The sequence below is a fragment of the Opisthorchis viverrini genome (genome assembly GCF_000715545.1).
Source record: "Opisthorchis viverrini unplaced genomic scaffold opera_v5_110, whole genome shotgun sequence".
Classification (NCBI taxonomy): Eukaryota; Metazoa; Platyhelminthes; class Trematoda; order Opisthorchiida; family Opisthorchiidae; genus Opisthorchis; species Opisthorchis viverrini.
The window spans coordinates 119,972-138,225 of NW_008751760.1; the positions used below are offsets into that span (position 1 = coordinate 119,972).

Genomic DNA, 18,254 nt, shown 5'->3' on the forward strand with positions numbered 1-18,254 from the left:
TGTTTGTGCGAAATCAATCGATGATTGAGAGAGGCATACGACAGATCCGATTCCGCCAATGAGAAGGTAGACTGCACGAGAAAAGAGAGGACGTACGGTCACATATAGCATCAACCCACGGAAAACGGTTTGAATGTATACCAGGAATGGCTGATTTCAGAAATTCAAAATAAAAACACCCCCTCCAATGGATGACCTATTTCGTTCCTCAGTTGCACCAAAAATTCCGACTGGGATGAGTTAGCAAGATTAGGTAAACTGTATTCCAAAACTTACTGTATGTTTCAATGAAACGAGGCAGATATTTTATGCAGTCATTGGCAAATTCACATGGTGTTAATGGATGACTCAGCTGAACATCAACTGATTCTCTTCAACCGAGCATTATTACAACAACAAAAAAATCGCTATTTTACCTGTCGTTCTGACTGAAAAATTTACCTTTCTTTGTATAACCCATTCACTCGAAGATTATCGTACACGAGAGATTAGGCTACTATTCATTTGAGTCTCCCATCAAGTTAATTCACAAATGAGTGTTTCTCAGTTTACAGGTAAAATCTGATGTTCAGGTGAGAGGTAAAATAGGTGGAAGCTTGTGGTCTATAGCTAATTGATGAGTCCGAGGAAAGTGGAAACCTGTTGTGGGCCAGCGAAGAGTTTTCAGCAACCGTATAAACGGCACTGAATCACGAGCTGCAGCTTTTGTTTTCAGCTTGAAAGCGTGAGTGATAATACCGGTAAATAAAGTGAAGAGACCACACACACACACACTGTTGCTGGAAACCCCTCGATAGCCGACGACCAGTCCCTAAGTTCCCGTCAACCTGGTGTTCTGCTCCAACCCAAATTACACGAAATTCGACAATTGCACTCACTCATTTGTTTACCCATTTGGTTTTCATGGGAGATTCATCTGAATCCCTCGTTCTTCAACTGAATGTGAATGGAGAAGTAACATTATAGGCGAGGAATTCAACTGGTATTCAGATGGGTCTTTCGTGAAAACCAAATCAGTCTATTCGTCGAATGTGGTAGTAAGCTTCCTAGTCAACATACGAACGCTTGTTGGCCATCCAGATTGTCAAAAGTGTGTTAGAACCTCGTAAAGCGTTGCAAAAAATATTCAAAGACGTATGGATCACCAACGACATTTATGAAAAAAGTTGATGTGGAGGTCCAGGATACCCTTAGCCTGAGAATAGTTGGCAGATAGACAGCACCCGAAAATTGGGATGCACAGGGACGGATAAATTTGTTTGGTAAAATGTAACGGGTTTTTTATTTGTACAGGATACGATATAGTCCCTCTAGAAAAGCCAGCATCAGGGGGGACCACACGTAATGGTTGTTTCTTTATCTCATATTACGACAAGAAAATCTATTCCGGAGGAGAGTAACTCTTACAAGTGATCGAATTTTGATCTATTCATCTTTCCATCGTGGGTGTTACATGATGTGCATATTTTAGGCAATCAGATACCCGCCACAAATCAGGCCACACATTGGGCTTAATTGCATCCCTGCCGTTTGATGCCAGAATGCCTCCAACTTCATCAGATAGTTAATACCAAGATCATAAAACTCTAGGCAGATAAGAACAAACTGTAGTTGACGCACACAGTTATTAGGTGGAGGCAAAAACAGGCACACTGACCACTGCGGTGACGGCAATCTCCCCAGTGTGTCGATTTGGATGAACAGCCAGACTACTCGCAAGTAGTCAAAAGCTTCGCCAGCTGTTGGTTGGAAGCCACTAGTCAGACTCACTGGTCGAATGTCGTGTGGTCGCTAATTGACATCAACAGGTTGCATGACCGAAATCTTATCGGTTTAAAAGTGAGGAAACCGGAGCTTCAGAGGCATCAGTAGACCCTAACAAATGTGGAATTTGGATTCTTTTTGTTGTATGTAATAGTGAGTAATGTGTCACCACAAATGCCCCACTGGCTCAACAGCAGCACCCATGGACTTATTGCTTCAAACTGAGCACCATTTTCTAGGCATAACTGTTCCCTTGGGTTCAATAAGTACACACTATTAGGAGTGAGTCACATAAATAACTGAGCTGGATATTTGTAGTTCCTATGGCCTAGCTGGTTGGCTAACAAGCCGGAACCAGTCGAGACAGGACAATTGTTCAAGTCCAATCCCATATGAACTTTTGTCAGACAAGACAGATAGATAAGAGGCGCAAGAAGAAGAACGACACGTTGACATGGAAGATATGAGTTTTAATGGTGACGGTCCTGTTCTAGAGCTGGTCATCTTGTAAGTCCGAACGTTCCTGCATGTCAGAATGGAAAAATGACGATAGCGTTTTGCCCAACCTTGTTACGAGTAACTGACACTGACTGATGTTCCACAAACGTCAACCGAGATGATTTTTTAAAAAGGTAGGGCTAATAGGAAATGTGGGTCAAATGGCGACATTTTGGTAAAGCACGCGTCTCACAGGTGCGACACCGATGCAACTCGACTCACCTGTTGTTGCCGCAGAGTAAAACCACCGCCAGGCGGTTAGCATTGGACTGGGATCAACAAGCATTGTGTCGTAGCCACTGGGTACCAGGTCACCTAGGCCTACGGTCGTCATGGATATCACGCAAAAGTACACAGCATCCATGAAGGACCATCCATGTTCGATAAGGTAGAAGGCGACTGCTGGGAGAATTATTGTGATGAGGAGGTTCAGGAAGGTAACCAGTGCGCAATGAAGAAGACGCGCTCGAAACAGACAGCTCTTTTTGCGCTCCAAACGAAATGTCGATAACGGGAGACCAGTGACTAACGCTCGGTCAAATTTGGATAGCTGTAGTAGATTCAGATAAGTAAGAAAAATGCATGAGATAGTAACAGAATCTAAATCTAAGAGCTTTGTGCTGAAATCGTTGTTCTAAATTTTCATTCCGAGTGCTCTTTCAAAGCAACTGCCTGTCAGTCAGATTTGCATGTGGGTCTGGCGAATGGAAGTTAGTATTGTGAAAGGCTGATTAGAAAAATGGCATTAGAAAAGGCATAAAAGTCGGTAATGGACGGTTTCAGTCTCTGCGGACGCTTCACCGGTAGTGACCGGACTTCTAGAATGGACCTAACGGTATTTATGTCCCGGAGATTTTCCAACTCGAGCAGCCACGAAAAAAATCAGGTTTCGGTGCGCGATCAAAATTGTAGTGCCGTGGACCATATAAAGGGTGTTGTGCCAGAGTGTGTCCATTCGTCATTCCACAACCGTGCTGGAGTGTGACTTCAGTGGCTGATTGGATGCGTGTCCAGTTGGTTTGCACGCGCGCGTGTCCGATTGGTTTGCACGAGTGCGTGTCTATCGTTCAATGCATGAGACAGCTGTTTGTTGGATGACTGGACATGTGACTTAGTTGTTTGCTTACCCGTTCCAGGCGGACCTAGTTGGTCGCCTGTTCTCAATACACTCGGGTCCTTAACCACGTGGTTTCTGAACCTACAATAGAGGGATTTCAGGTTGGTCGTTCCTTGAAATTGAAGACGTGAGTCCTGTTAGGAAGGCAACTCCATTAAGGGTAACTTTATCAGAGGGAGATAAAAATGGTAGACCTTCTGGTGGATCTATGTTTTATCACATTCGACAACAGGTAATAGGTCACTAAGAATCGCAATGCTGCAGCCTTAGTGTAGTTCACTTCTCCCTTTTCCCTTTCCGATAATTTTCAAGCGAAGGAAAATTTCTGTTTAGGTTTCACCTCCACACGTTTTGAAAACGTACACATCCAAGGTCACTTGAAACTGGTTTGCTCACATTTTCTTTGCATTCATTTGTCGACCAGTGAAATGGACTTTTCTCCAGAGTAAGTGGGAAGTTAACCAAAGCAAATAATGAGTAAGGCTAGGGCTTGGATTTCGAAAATTGGATTCGATGTGTAAGTGGATGAAAATTTACCTTGGAAGAGAACGTCCTCCACTCATCTTGTTTGTGTCATCTTGAATTGGACACTTTAGGTGGAAGGAGCATGACAAATAAGATATACTTGTAGTTGCCTGATTCTACTGTCTGGGGGCAAATCCCTAACCAAAAAGGCACGTGATCGCTCAGATCATATTCATCCGGTGAGTTTGACTCAAAACGGAACAGATGATGGATCCAGGGTAACAATGGCATTAATAACAGGAATAATAAAAATTCACATCGTGCAACCATTTATAAATGATCAAACGAAGAATCCCCAACGGGTGTCGAAGGTTTTCTACGCTGCCTGCTTGCGAGCACCTTAGCAGCGGACCGGTCGATCGGCACACTCAGGGCAGTTGCTGAGTTGTTTTTCGGAACTTTGGTGAACTTGCGAACGTGTTCGGTCGTAACGACTCACATTCACTGCTTATGTGTTGACGGTTAACTGTTAAGGCATCAGTAGCCCAGAATTCCGGCTCACTCAAGGATAATTAGTGAAGACTGATTTCCAATGAGTGTAACCTTTGATCAGACCAGGACAGGAAAAGAGTGGTGTTAACAGAGACTTCACCTCAGAGTAACTGTATTGAGTGCATCAGAAAATACCGAATTTCAAGAAACTGGATCCATACAAGGTGGCAGTGTGCTTGGATGTGTTTGCATAACAAGATTCGGTCATAGTAAAAACAAAGTCTTACCAAAAAGTGCATCATTGCGAGGAAGGATATTCTAGCGAAAGATGCTCTCGACGTGATTATACTGTGCTGCAAATAATCAGACTGGTCGAATTCCGAGTGTTGTGGATCTGTGATCGTTTGTCCATGGTTGAATGACATGGTTCTTGTTCTCAAGGACGCGCGTGGCTGTGCTGGTTTAGAGGGATGTCCGGACGTTGTCTCTGTTGTTGCTGGGTACACGTTGGACATATTACTGGATCCATTGTTTGGTATACTAGGTGACTGATCCGCCTGTGGTTGATTTCTGCCAAGTGCAGGTAATGATCCGTTTGATTTCGGTGAGATCGTAGGAACAATCAGGTAATTTGGGTCGGGTGATTCTGTCCAACGGTGTGCACCCAATTCCAGCCTGTCTGGACAAGAGTAACTCCGCCTCAATAGTCGATCAGTTGTAAACAAAACTCCCTTTATTCTTGATTCCGACAGAGCCGTCGGTAGATTTTTTCTCAGTTCAATAGATATTGGGGGTACCATCGCGTTGGCGCGTTCTGCTCTGAACACAGGTGGCTCTGTAGTTGCATCAGGATGATCACTGTATTTAGAGGACAGTGATTGGTTGTAATGAAATACCGTGCTAGGCTATACCACACCATACTATACTTTACCAACCACACTATAATACACCATGCTACACTATAAACAGGCTATACTATATTTTACTGCACTATACGGGACAGCGCCATAGCATACTTTACTACTGTTTCACTATACTATACTACTATATACTATACCATAATATACTATACTATAATGTACTATACTATACTGTACCATACTATACTATCCTATCCTATCCTATCCTATCCTATCCTATCCTATCCTATCCTATCCTATCCTATCCTATCCTATCCTATCCTATCCTATCCTATCCTATCCTATCCTATCCTATCCTATCCTATCCTATCCTATCCTATCCTATCCTATCCTATCCTATCCTATCCTATCCTATCCTATCCTATCCTATCCTATCCTATCCTATCCTATCCTATCCTATCCTATCCTATCCTATCCTATCCTATCCTTACTATATACATACCATACTATTCTCTACTATACTATAAAGTTTGTTCATTTATAATCCACTGCACCTCTATCATATCCAAAGTCTGCCCAACGAGAAGTTGCCAAAAATCAAGCCAAATTACCAATGTATCACTGTGAACCTAAGCCGTTAGGTGATGAAACTCCATCCAAAAGCCTGGAGGATAGAGAACGGAGAACGAAAGCATTCACTGAATACCGGACTATTTTTGCGGTCATTACACGATCTTTTGAAATACATACATGGGTTTATCATGTAAGATGTCCTACATAATGAATCAGAGTACTGGAATCTCGGTTGCATTGTTTAACAGCTTATCTGGTCGCCGAGTTAGGTGATTGGCTTGCATATGTTTTCTCATCATACCGGCAGACATTGTTAGTACGCGTTCCGGATATCGAAGAGGACAAATTCAGCTGGGATCAAATCTGTATACTGGGCCAAGCAGGAACAAAGTAGAGGTGTTACTTTATGGAAGCATGGTACTCTGTCTAGAATTCCGTCAACAGTTGCATTTACATTCACGCGCTCTATCAACCTCAAGCTCAAAACTACACAAAAACAGGAAGGAAATGACCAGAAAATACAAAAAAAAACGCAAAACTGGACAGGTAAAAGCTAGCCTCAAGCACAACATGGATTACCACCTCAGAGGGCTAGCCATCACAAACGAATGGAAAGAGGAACCACGCAACATAAAAAAACAGCCGCAAGATATGTTTACATTCAAGAAAATCAGACCAAGACTCAACAGAATTCGAGAGCGCACCAATCAAATAGAAGGAAGAAGATTGCTAAAAATAGGAGGCAGCCAGGTGACTAGGTTTCAGAAAGCCGGACTTGGTGCAGTAATAAGAAACGCAGACAGGTCAAACGAAAGGAAGGAACAGAATTATTGAAATAAAGAAGTCCAGCGAACCAACCGGATGAGGTAAATTGGACCATAACGCCGCGCGGATTCTACAAGGACCAATCAAATCACCTGCAAGCAAAACTGCAACTACCATTCGAACCAGGTCTATCAAATACTGTTTGGAGACTATATAAACGTAACTAGAGTAATCCCACTTAACCAAGTACTAACGGTGTCTCCTCGTATAATGCCAGAACGTTTGTAGGCTAATTACGAAGCTTGAAGAAAAAATAACTTGCCGGCTGATCACCAGCCAATTTACCGATTTACTGTTGTTGGACTAGTTCGTATTGTCAAGCCTGATAAGGTGAGACATCTTTGGCAATTTATCATGTGGCAAACAAGTGCGCACGTCTACTAGTGTAACGGTGATACTACTGACAGGGAAGGCATGCGAGTAGCATGTTTTTTTATTGTAAATTCCTGTGGCATCTTTTGAAAATAGAGGGCTATTGCGGAATTTGTTGAGTCGCTTTGCAACATTTGCTTGAATGTGAGCAACAGTCAATGGATGACCAGGAAAGTTCAGAAAGACGCGCTCAAAGAGAGGACGGATATTCAGTTTTTGTGAACCAGATGCATGTGAGAGTTTTGCTTCCCCATCCAATAGTCTGTAACTGGTCAGCTGGCATTTTCTAATGATTAACTCCGCAGCGAAGGCCTTCTTTCTTTCACCAGCATAAAGCTTTTCTTTATGAGCGAATGCGCTAATTTTTGATTTACGCGGTACTTTGTGCATAGGCAAGTAGTTGTAAAGAGCATTTTTTGAACATTCAGCAGCACATCTGTAGGAAGGGCTCTTGGCGATTTGAAAAATTCTCTTGTTCACCCCAAATTGCCAAAAACCCCTTCAGACGTCTCAACCGGATCTTATTGTTTTGTTGTCCACTAAATCACAGCTTGTGATTGTAACTGTGTGGCAGTCATTATGTTACAGTCACAGATCCCTAAGGTAAAGTACAAACAGTCGACAGTGAGAAGCGACAACGCTGTATGGATTGAATTCACTTACATTAGGAACGAAATTAAATGCTCAGGCCAACGAAGCTATTTTGCTTGCGGCTGAACAGAATAATAATAGCTCAGGTTGTAACGATGGCCGATGGTTTTTTGCTGGGTGAGTGGAGCTTATATCAAGCCCTGCATGTGCCTTAAAGGCTCACTCCCACTCACAACGCATTGGTGATGCCATCTTGACTCTTGACGAAATGTTTGAAGCCAAACTTCCCAATGGCTAGGCCATGTTAGCGCTGACTCTAGTTTCAGACCCTTTTGGATGTGTAGCGGGGAAATTTTGAGTTTGCCGCGTTACTGCTTTAGCCTGGTTGGTTCGGAGTGACCGGATGGTTGGTTGAGTTTGATGAGGGAGGGTGGAAACTGATTCAAACATTTGGTATTCGGGCGCGCCGTTGGTTAGTATAACTCGCCTCAGTTGACACAGAAGACAGTCCTAGCCCTGTGCTTCTAACGTATGCTCCTAAATGGCAGTATCAAGTTTATAGAATATCAGTCGGCCCAGACCTAGATACTCCTTCACTTAATGAAAATACTCCCTACTTTCTGCAACTCGCTTTTTTCATCTCAGGTTAGTCGGACGCATGCATTCTGTAAACTCACCTAAGTTGGTCATCATCTAAGTAAGTCATCATCATCATCATCATCATCATCATCATCTGTAAGAACTGCTTGCTAACCGTGCAGTAGTTCTAGCTGTCACANCCCCCCCGCTTGACAACTCACTGACAGTGCTGGATTTATGCACCAATTTACCAGCTCGCGCGTGCAATGCGCAGCTACTTACCCCCCAATCATCGGTGAACGAAACTGTGGCAGCTACAACCAGTGTACGACCAGTACGCGGTTATTACAGCTGATAATGATGATGATGATGATGATATTCGGGCGCGCCGTTGGTTAGTATAACTCGCCTCAGTTGACACAGAAGACAGTCCTAGCCCTGTGCTTCTAACGTATGCTCCTAAATGGCAGTATCAAGTTTATAGAATATCAGTCGGCCCAGACCTAGAATACTCCTTCCTTAATGAAAATTCTCCCTACTTTCTGCAACTCGCTTTTATCATCTCAGGTTAGTCGGACGCATGCATTCTGTAAACTCACCTAAGTTGGTCATCATCTAAGTAAGTCATCATCATCATCATCATCATCATCTGTAAGAACTGCTTGCTAACCGTGCAGTAGTTCTAGCTGTCACAGTTTCTTTCGTGGGAAGATTGGAAAGGTACCTATGCACTGAGGACAATATCTTGGATGCATGAGCGCCAGTGAGGGCTCGACTGAGCCATAACTTCAACCAGTAATGTAGCCAGTCTCGGGTATTTGGTGTGATCAGGAGGCGAAATATAGAATCGCATGAATATCTCACTCCAAATTCCTCTGACTGAGTGCCAGATTTGATGACTTTGCCTAAGTTTGGCTGACCAGATTCCTTGTCACCGATGTGCTTGTCGAAAGCCCTTGTATTCTTGCTAACCTATGCACAAATTACTTTAGTAATTGATCAGCTGGCTGTTGATCTGTTCACCGAGCTTGGCAATTGATTTGCAAACGTTTCGTCACCGTTCGGGGTGACATCTTCAGTGCGCTGTTGCTTGGGTAGTCCCTGGATGCGTTCATGTAGTTTACACAGGCAGTTTACGCAGGCTCAAAGAGAGGGACTACGCAAGCAACAGCGTACTGAAGATTCACCCCAAATGGTGAAAAAACGTTTGCAAATCAAGTGCCCAGCTCGATGAAAAGATCAACATCCAGCTGATAAATTACCAAATAATGCACCCGAGCTACCAATATAGCAGCACAAATTACCTTATATTTGTATGTTCGGTAATGCGAATGAACCGAAGTGAAATGGAATCCATATTGGTGTGTGTGCTGAGGTCGTTTAAAACGTGATAGTCACCGAAGCCAACGACAATGAAGTTCAGCCTGCTCTGAATGTATCTGAATGTATCCAGATTGATCCTGATGGCGAATTTCGCTGCTGCTTGGCGTTCCAGTGCTTTGATCAGACAATACCAATCAGAATGAGAGAGTGTTCTATGGAGGTCGAGACAAACGCCAAAAGGTTCGATGAGCCATCTAAACAGACAACTATCAGCAATGAGTCCAAAGCATTGGATCATCATCACCATCATTGTCAGCTGTAATAACCGTGTAATAGTCGTACAGAGGTTGTAGCTGCCACATTTCCGTTGACCGATGATTCGGGGAGGTGGGGTAGGTAGCTGCGCATTGGAGGCGGGAGCTGATAATTTACTGCGTAAATACAGTACTGTCAGTGGATTGCTAAGTGGGCGAATTTGGAAGGGAGCTATGCATCGAAACCAAAAGCTTGGATGCACGAGTGCCACTGAGGGAGCGACTGGGCCATATCTGACAATGTCTCTAGCCATTGATGTGGCCCGTCTCGGGGTCCCCATCCAGGAAGACGGCAGTGACCAGCGCAGCTGAGTTTGCTGGTAATGGCTTTCATACTTCGCTGCTGGCTTTCTTCCACCCTTCACATGGTTGTGCGAAAAGAGCCCTTCGAGGAGGTCGGTCGACTGGCATACGCAGCACGTGGTCAAGTCAGCACAACCTATGCAGTGTGATCAGTTCATCTGTCAAGGGTAAGTTATTTCTTCCGAAAACTATTCGACAAACCTCAGCACTACTGATCCGTGCAATGCTCCGAAGACATCGATGGTCAAACACTGAAAGTCTTTTGACGTCCTCGGCTCATACCGGGAGGTTTCTGATCCCTGTAGTAATATGGAGCGCACTCGACCCTTGACAGAGAAGCTGATGTCACACCTACGCCACAAGTGACGCCGGTTCACAAAAGATTCTTTGGCCTTCCCAATCCGGGTGGAAATACCATCTTTCGCGAAACCACCTGGGCTGATACAGCTACCCAAGTAAACAAATTTGTCCACTATCTCAATCGGTTCATCTGCAGGTGTGGGTCTAGGGTTCGAGCTCACCCAGTCTTGCAGCAGCACTTTACAATTTTCAGGCGTGAAGCGCATGCCGAACAGTGGGGCAGAATTATTCAGATTATTTAATATTGTTTGCAGTACCACGGGGTCAGAAATCCTGCTTGTCCAGTTGGCTTGGTGATGCGATAATATCAAGTTTTGGCACAACGAACTTCACAGAAGCTGATCAATAGAAGATGCACTTTTGGTTGTTTGGCCTTCGATTATGGCCACAGCACACACTATTGATTTGTTATTTATAGGGTATCATACATACTACATGTTGTTTGGGTTACTTCTTGTGGTGTGGTTTGGATGTTAGCTTGCGCTATGTCCGGTACGAATGAGTGTTCAGACTAGGTTGGCCGAACGACTCATAGTGAGAGCACTACTTCAACGACCTTGTCTGCCATATATTGACGCTGCCTTTTACCGTACACATGCAGAACTCAAGTTCAAAAATCTTCTTCAGGATCAGCAGGTGAATGGGAAAGATTCCCAGTTGTATATGTGACCACCGCATCACTTAATCTCCTCGAAGGTAAGCGAGATTTAGGTTGGAGGGTTTTTGTTCCTTTATCTTCTGTAGAGTATGATGGGATGGAAGGACAGTGAAATAGTTGACCACATGGCTTTTAATCTGCTTACTGAGCTTGGAAATTAACTTGCAAGCATTTCCTCACCAGACGAGGAGAAATTATCAATGCACTCAACAGCGCTTGTTGAGGCGAAGAGCTGAAAAGCCTCAAAGTCAATCGAAACATCCGCCTAATAGGTCATCAGCCGCCCGATCAACGTATGGTAAACAAGCTCAAGTACTTCGATAAATTGCCAAGGACCGCGGTTTAGCAAACGAATATGTAAGCTTGAATTTTATTTACTTTGTTAGTTGATCAAAAGTGCTCCACACTCATCTACGCCTTCCAGTTTAGCTCCCAAAAGCCCTTAATTTCCTACTACTTTCTAGTAGTAGCAGTAGTAGCAGTCTAGCTTATTTTTCATACTGAGAACCGCTTGCTGTGGGGTGTTTGTTTCGGCCATGCATGCCTCGATTAGAGAGTGTCGTGAATGTTTTCAACCTAAGTATTCCTAGCAGCAGTACGTGGGGTTTGAAGTATGGAGGTCTGGAATCCTACGCGTTTGACTTGACAGACATAGGCACCAGAGAAGCTCTAATTACTCTCAAACACATCCGAGTATTCAGCGGGGCAACTGACGAGCTGAAACGTTGCAGCCTCATGGCGGGATACGATTTTATTGGCTATTTGTCTGGTATAGGGGCAACTAGTGCTCAGTATCTATCCCTGGGAGATAACGGTCATCGCCGTTTTCACGGAGACAGACTGACAGTTTAGTTCACGGCTGGCCTCATTTAGGTTGATTGGGAAAAGAATTTAGTCATTCGCTTTGTAGCACTGCCTCTTCAGGGATCTACTTTTCTGACAAAAGCTCCAAGTATCTTGAGATGATAGTCGAAAACGAATGCTATCGGGACAGTATACATCTCTCACCGCACATTCCCTCGTCCACCAAAACTATTTACTCCTATATTTCATCTCTCGCTGATACTAGGACGTGAAGCCCATAAACAGCCAACCTGGTTGAAAGTCACCGGACAATTGGATCCTCGGGGTTTATTGAATGCACTTTGTAGCCAGAATCAATCACGATTTGAGCAGTGGGGTTCCAAGGTCGCTTTTTTTTCTTCTGGGTAATGGGTTCTAGTGATCCTTCAGCGAAATATAATCATTTGCATGCGAATTTGGTTTTTATGAGTTAACCAACTGAACTTCAGCTGAATCTCTCGTTTATGACTCGAAACCGATCTTGGGCTGTCAGAGAGCTTTAAGCAGTCTTATGAGTAGCATGTTACGTGTATACAAATTTCTTATTTTACCAGCTGACCTTCCCAATATAACAGAGGTTGGTGGTTTTGCATGAGTTACGCGCTTTTAGCCTGAAAACACGACAAACCAAGAACGGAAGATGTACGCGGGGCTCGGAGAATCCTTCCAGGATGTGTAGAAAAAAACTTAAAGACACAGTCCAGGTACAAAACTGTGTGTAGGCAGAGGGATAATAAAAAATACCGTAAAAACATGCACTTAATTATCGTTCATATCCTAATTCACTGTGGTTCCAGGCGGATTACCAAGAAGCGGAACTTTTAACTAGAAGGATGGTTACTCACGGTCCTAGACTCACTTTGGTCTGTATTTCATGGAGCCCGAAAACCGCGGTCCATGTGGAGGTCTGTCATTCACTTCCGCACGATTAGGTGGATGGTGTTCAAAGTGTACCGCGTGGTGTATGGTCCGATGGGTGTTCAGCTCACATGGAGGCAGAATTACTGGTAGACCAGGCGGATCCATGGGTAGATTTGGTTCAGCACTATGATCCAAGGATAAGGTGTGAGAATAAGTCCGAGTATCGGAGTTTTTCTGCCACATCCCGGGCCCACGGCAAAATCGTCGTACAAGCTGGTCGCGGTTTTTGCGTATCGGGCCCATACATATGTTTATAAGAACTGAGGAGAAGACGAGGGTCGCCGGGATGCCAAGACAAGCGAAAATTATGCAAAATAATTTGCCCCATAATGTGACCGGAGAAACCTTTCCGTAACCTGCGGATGTAAACAAAAAAGCTCCTTCCTGTCATCAAACCAAATGACAAGGCTTCGAGTGAGAGAGAGAATAACAAATGCAAGTAGAGCAAAGGTACCAAGAGTATTCTATTCATTCTAGGCGCCTGTACTGTGCTGTACAGTTTTGGCCGAACACTACTCAGATAACATTTGATACTTAAGATGAAGAGAACTATATTGAGAAACTGAACAGTAACCTACATGGATTTCCCTTCTTAAAGGGACGAAAGCCAGTTTATCGACTGCGCAGTCACGGGTTGAAAAGATCACTTTACACATCCACCAGTAATGTCCGTGCAATACACATGGAAGCGTGCTACGCAAGCGACGAGCATCACAGGAACTCGACCTCACAACTTCTTGTTTCTCAGAGAAGTGTTCCATCAAGTGGTTTAACATTCTACCGTCGAACACTGAGCCAAAGAAAGCTTAAATGAATCCATCCATCGCAAACTCTCGCATAGATTTAACTGAGAGGCCAATTCTTTATTGAACATATTGGGGGTTTCAGTGTCAAAAGAGACAAAACAGATCCTGTTTTATCAATCAGTTTCTATCAGAAGTTTCAGTCATCTGGATAAAAACCTTCTCGTTTTGTTGCACATAACTGGTGATACAACAATCGCGTTAGAATGGCTCGTCATCGTTGGACGCGTGTTTAAGACAGCTTGTTCCTGTGAAGTTAGGTGATTCACAACCAACTTCCTGTCTTATAGTCAAAGCAGTTAGCACAGCCGTGTGATTCACAGGCACCAACTGGCGGAAAATAGTAGAACTACAATAGAGGCACTAAGCAGAGATCACTCTCTGTACTTTCGGGATGTTTCTGATGGGCGTTTGATTATGAGGCTGTTTGTCGGCACTTTACTGTCATGTTGACAAATATTACAAAATTTGTGGGGTTCTAAATAACTGAATTTTTCTGTACTAAACTCTAAAGCACTGCAAATACCAAAAAGCTATTACTTTGGACTTTTATCGATTGCTCATTCATGAGATATCTATGGATAGACATACTTCACTAGGTCGCGTCTGAATGAAAGGCTATCAGCAACAGGACATCTCACCAGAGTGAAAAAAATTGCAAAGCAGAACGCACAGGACAGAAAATCGATTGGAAAAGGCTGTTCAAGCGGGAATCTTAACGGTCTCAGCTCTAGGTAACGAGCTAAAGACCGAGTGATTGAATTTTCATGCAGTTAAGAGTGGATAGGCCGAAAACAACATATTTAGGAGGCGACACTCAAGCGCAGAAATGAAAACAAGACTTAGTCCAAAATGAGTTCTGAGCCTCTTTTTGGCCGACTAAATTTTTTTTCCAACTAAATCTTGGAAAAATGACAAGACAGTAAGGTGAATTAACTGAGCACAGTCGCATTTATTTGTCAAAATTGTGTGTGGACAACGGAGTTGACGTGGCAACTTCCTAGAAAAGCAGTCTGTCCAGCTTTGAGAGGATTTTCTCAACATGAGCAGTCCAAACCAAGATAGAGAAGAAATTTTCCCTTAGTCTGTGAAGCAATTGGAGTCAGAGGACGAATGCGCATAGCTGAGGCAGTGATCTGGAAGCCCTTTCATACGAGCAGCCCGAATTGGCCCATATAAAAGCCATTTTATGTGACTTAGAAGTTAGGTTTATTTGGGAGTAGGAATAGAGTAGATTAATTGAAGATGCATCAACATGATAACTACCGAATGGGTGGGAAATAGTAGAGTGGAAAACAGACTAATCAATACATCTGAAAGGTAAATCTAAGCGAGCAGTCAAGAACCTTTTGGCAGCGGGAACCGTTGTGCAACCTTATGATTCGGCAAATACGATGTCACAGTTTTTCGTGCAAAAATATAAATGCTAAATCATGACTGTGTGAATCACAGATTCTCAGGTATGTTCGTAAACATCTGGCAACCGTTTTATTAAAAGTAAAAGATGCTCAAGATGAAGTATCGTCAAATTTCGAAAATCCCAGCCACAACAGCGTTGGTGTCTTTATTGAGTTTTATCTAGTGGGCACCGGCGGCTAGGACACGTGACGGTTGATCAACAGCTTCAGGATTTAATCTGTAGACCGTACATCCAACAGGCGATTTATGCAACTGATAAATATATGAAATCACACCTCACAATTCACAGCTGCGCGAAACGGTCGCCCGAAGATCACATCCTGAATCTGTAAATCAAAGTGCCTCTTGTCTGTGCCCAGTGGATGGGCTAGGATGAAAACGAAGGCGGCCGTTTCATTCAGGTTTAAGCATCCTCTAAAATTGTAAATTTACGGCTTTGTAATCATCAAGTTCTTCACGAGGACTGGTGGATAACTGGGCAAAAATTTCCGATTATTTACAGATGGTCATCTACTTATCTGAATTGCTCAAAGGGCAGTTAGAAGGTGATACCTAAGTAGGTAATTGCCACACAGCTTGGCTTCTTTGGGAAAAAACAATTCACCGGTTGGCTACATCAGGTGTGGTGAAAGAAAACCCGTTTGAGAAAGCAAAAGTTCGATAGGATCCAGGGGAGTGAGCGGTTTCTACGAGTTTCCATCCGTAGCTCTGCCAAAAGACGATGCTGGTGTAACCGTTTTGTCTTCATGTAATAAAGATAGTAAGCTAGGAGATTTGTGCAAATCGTCTTTTGATCTGATGTCCATATCTGGCTTGACCTGTCACATGAAGCAAAGCTGACATACACATGTGCCAAATGCCATATATGCTTGCGCTGAGCGGTGTGTGAGGATGTCCCTAAACGCGGCGAAACCAGTAAAAATAGGAGTGAAGGGTGAACTGTAGGGAGCAGTTCTAAATCCGTCAGCTTGCCCAAAAGATGGTTCATCGTTGTCAGGTAAGGTGGAGATAACTGAATGTTTGAGTTCTACAGCGTCTACAGACGGACATCTATTGGTCTACGTCAATTGAGAGACGTATCTTAGATGTGTACGTATGGCAAGGTTGTGCTGATATTCTACATGTTTTAATTCCGACTGGTGAGCTTCCCCAGGCCGAGGTCTATCTTGTCTTGCAGTGAACTGTCACTGGTGAATATTGAAACGACCAATGTTATCTCAGTGGTGCGTTGACTTGCGAAACAATGGATGAACACGCAGTGCACGACAGCCTGGCGCCGATAAGAAAAACTGAATAGCGTATTTTACTTGCAAGTATCATAGGAAGACTGATAAAAACTCAGCTTCTATCCGTTTGTAGCCTGTCGGATAAACCTGACCGTAAGTGGAACTTTCCGGAAAACATGGTTGCTTCAAGCAGAGGACGCTGTTTCCGTTACCAGCAACGTCGGAAAATTTGTAACATATAGGGTATATGGTAGCCCGTTTGACGACATGTATCACATCACACTTATTCATAGCCGGATAGAACGGTGTATTGAGGTGGAGCGTGAAAAGCTGGGTTTCAAAAGGCACTTCAAATGAAAAGCACAACAGAATCAGGATGACTGATTTTGGAGAAAACGAGCAATGGCTTCCAATGAAAGCCAGGTGAAGAAGATGAACACACAAACCACTTTTTCACAAAGGAGACTATTCACAAGGTTGCTGAAAACTCTTCGACAGCCCACGACCGGTTTCACCCTTCTTGAGGCTCATCAGGTAGGCGCAGTCCCCGAGTTTCCGTCAACCTTATGGTCTACTTGAACCCAAATTGCACTGTTTTCGAAAAATACACTCATCTGCAAACCAATTTGGTTTTCACTCAACTGGATCCCTCTTTTGTTTTATTCTACGACTAAATATGCTGCACATAGGCCGCCTTAGTTTCAGTTGGCACGATATTCGAGATATCGCAGTATCTTTTCACTAAGGACTGCACCTACCTGATGAGCCCCAAGAAAGGCGAAACCGGTCGTGGGCTGTCGAAGAGTTTTCAGCAACCTTATGAGTAGTTTCCTTTATGAAAATATACTGCGATATCTCGAATATTGTGCCAACTAAATCATGAGGGGGCCTGTATGCAGCACATTCAGTTGTAGAATACCATGAACGAGAGATTCATTTGAGTGGAAACCAAGTTGATTTGCAAATTAATGTATTTCTCGAAAACACAAACCACTTGTTGTTGACGGTAACTAATTTAAATACTTTCTCGAGTGTCCTTCCAAAAATTCGTTTAAGACACTTTCGTACCACCTTCACGATCATTCCCCCGGATTTGGAAACCTACATTTTAACTTCTTGGTATGTCGCCTAACCCGCATGAAAAACTCACGTGAGTGTGTCATTAGACCGATCATATTGGTTCAATACGTGGACACTCATTTTCTTGGTCCATTGCACATTGCCGCCCATTAGTTCTCCACTTGAAGTTGTGTCATTCCCTTACCATAGCGCATAGGACGGGCGAGAAACCCAACTGTGATTCAAAGAGGCGTAGTACGGACAGTAAATTAAATGAGTGACGATCGGGCATTTTGATCTCAAGCATGGAAGAAAAATGGTAAAAATGGTAAAAAAAATTTACGCGGTTAAACTGTCTTAAACAGTGGTGATACCAAAACAATCCTTGCCTACCGATTGTTGTTACTATGGTCATCCCAAAAAAGATGGCTTGATCGATATTCCAATTTCCTGTCACCTCTTCCTCCGCTTTTAGATCATTTCCAGCAATTTCACCGATGCGTTCAAGCAGCTCAGTGAGACTGGGGGAATCAAACTTTTCAGACCAGTCTGAAGGAATATCCAGGCCGTCATAAAGACTCATGTTCCTGATTTCTGTGGCGATAATGTTCATTCTGGTAGCCCGAAGCACGTGCTGGAGAAATTCGAAAAGGTCTTTACCTGCGGAGAGAAAAGATATGAAAAGATATGGGATAATTCGCGTCTACTGGTCAAGCAGAATTTCACTTGTCATGTCATTTTGTGTTGGAGAATTAGTGTGAGAAACAAATTTCGTTATCTCCCGAGGAGTGAACGGATTAATCTTCATTGACTTTTGAGTTAGGAACTAATGCAGGGTAAACCAAAAAGCCCAACACATTTGTTCCATTCTGTGTTAGTGTTTAGGATC

At 43.5% G+C, this 18,254-nt stretch overlaps 1 protein-coding gene across 1 annotated transcript in view; it reads right to left on the reverse strand.

The window, feature by feature from the left end:
- The window catches only part of T265_13786 (hypothetical protein), a gene marked incomplete at both ends in the record, with an annotated part of 25,576 nt that continues 7,322 nt past the window's right edge, over window positions 1-18,254 (reverse strand). Inside the window, 5 exons of the mRNA XM_009170534.1 lie at window positions 1-71; window positions 2,485-2,812; window positions 4,624-5,194; window positions 12,797-13,214; window positions 17,759-18,025. Of these exons, the coding sequence (XP_009168798.1) occupies window positions 1-71; window positions 2,485-2,812; window positions 4,624-5,194; window positions 12,797-13,214; window positions 17,759-18,025 (1,655 nt within the window). The remainder of the gene's footprint in view (window positions 72-2,484; window positions 2,813-4,623; window positions 5,195-12,796; window positions 13,215-17,758; window positions 18,026-18,254) is intronic.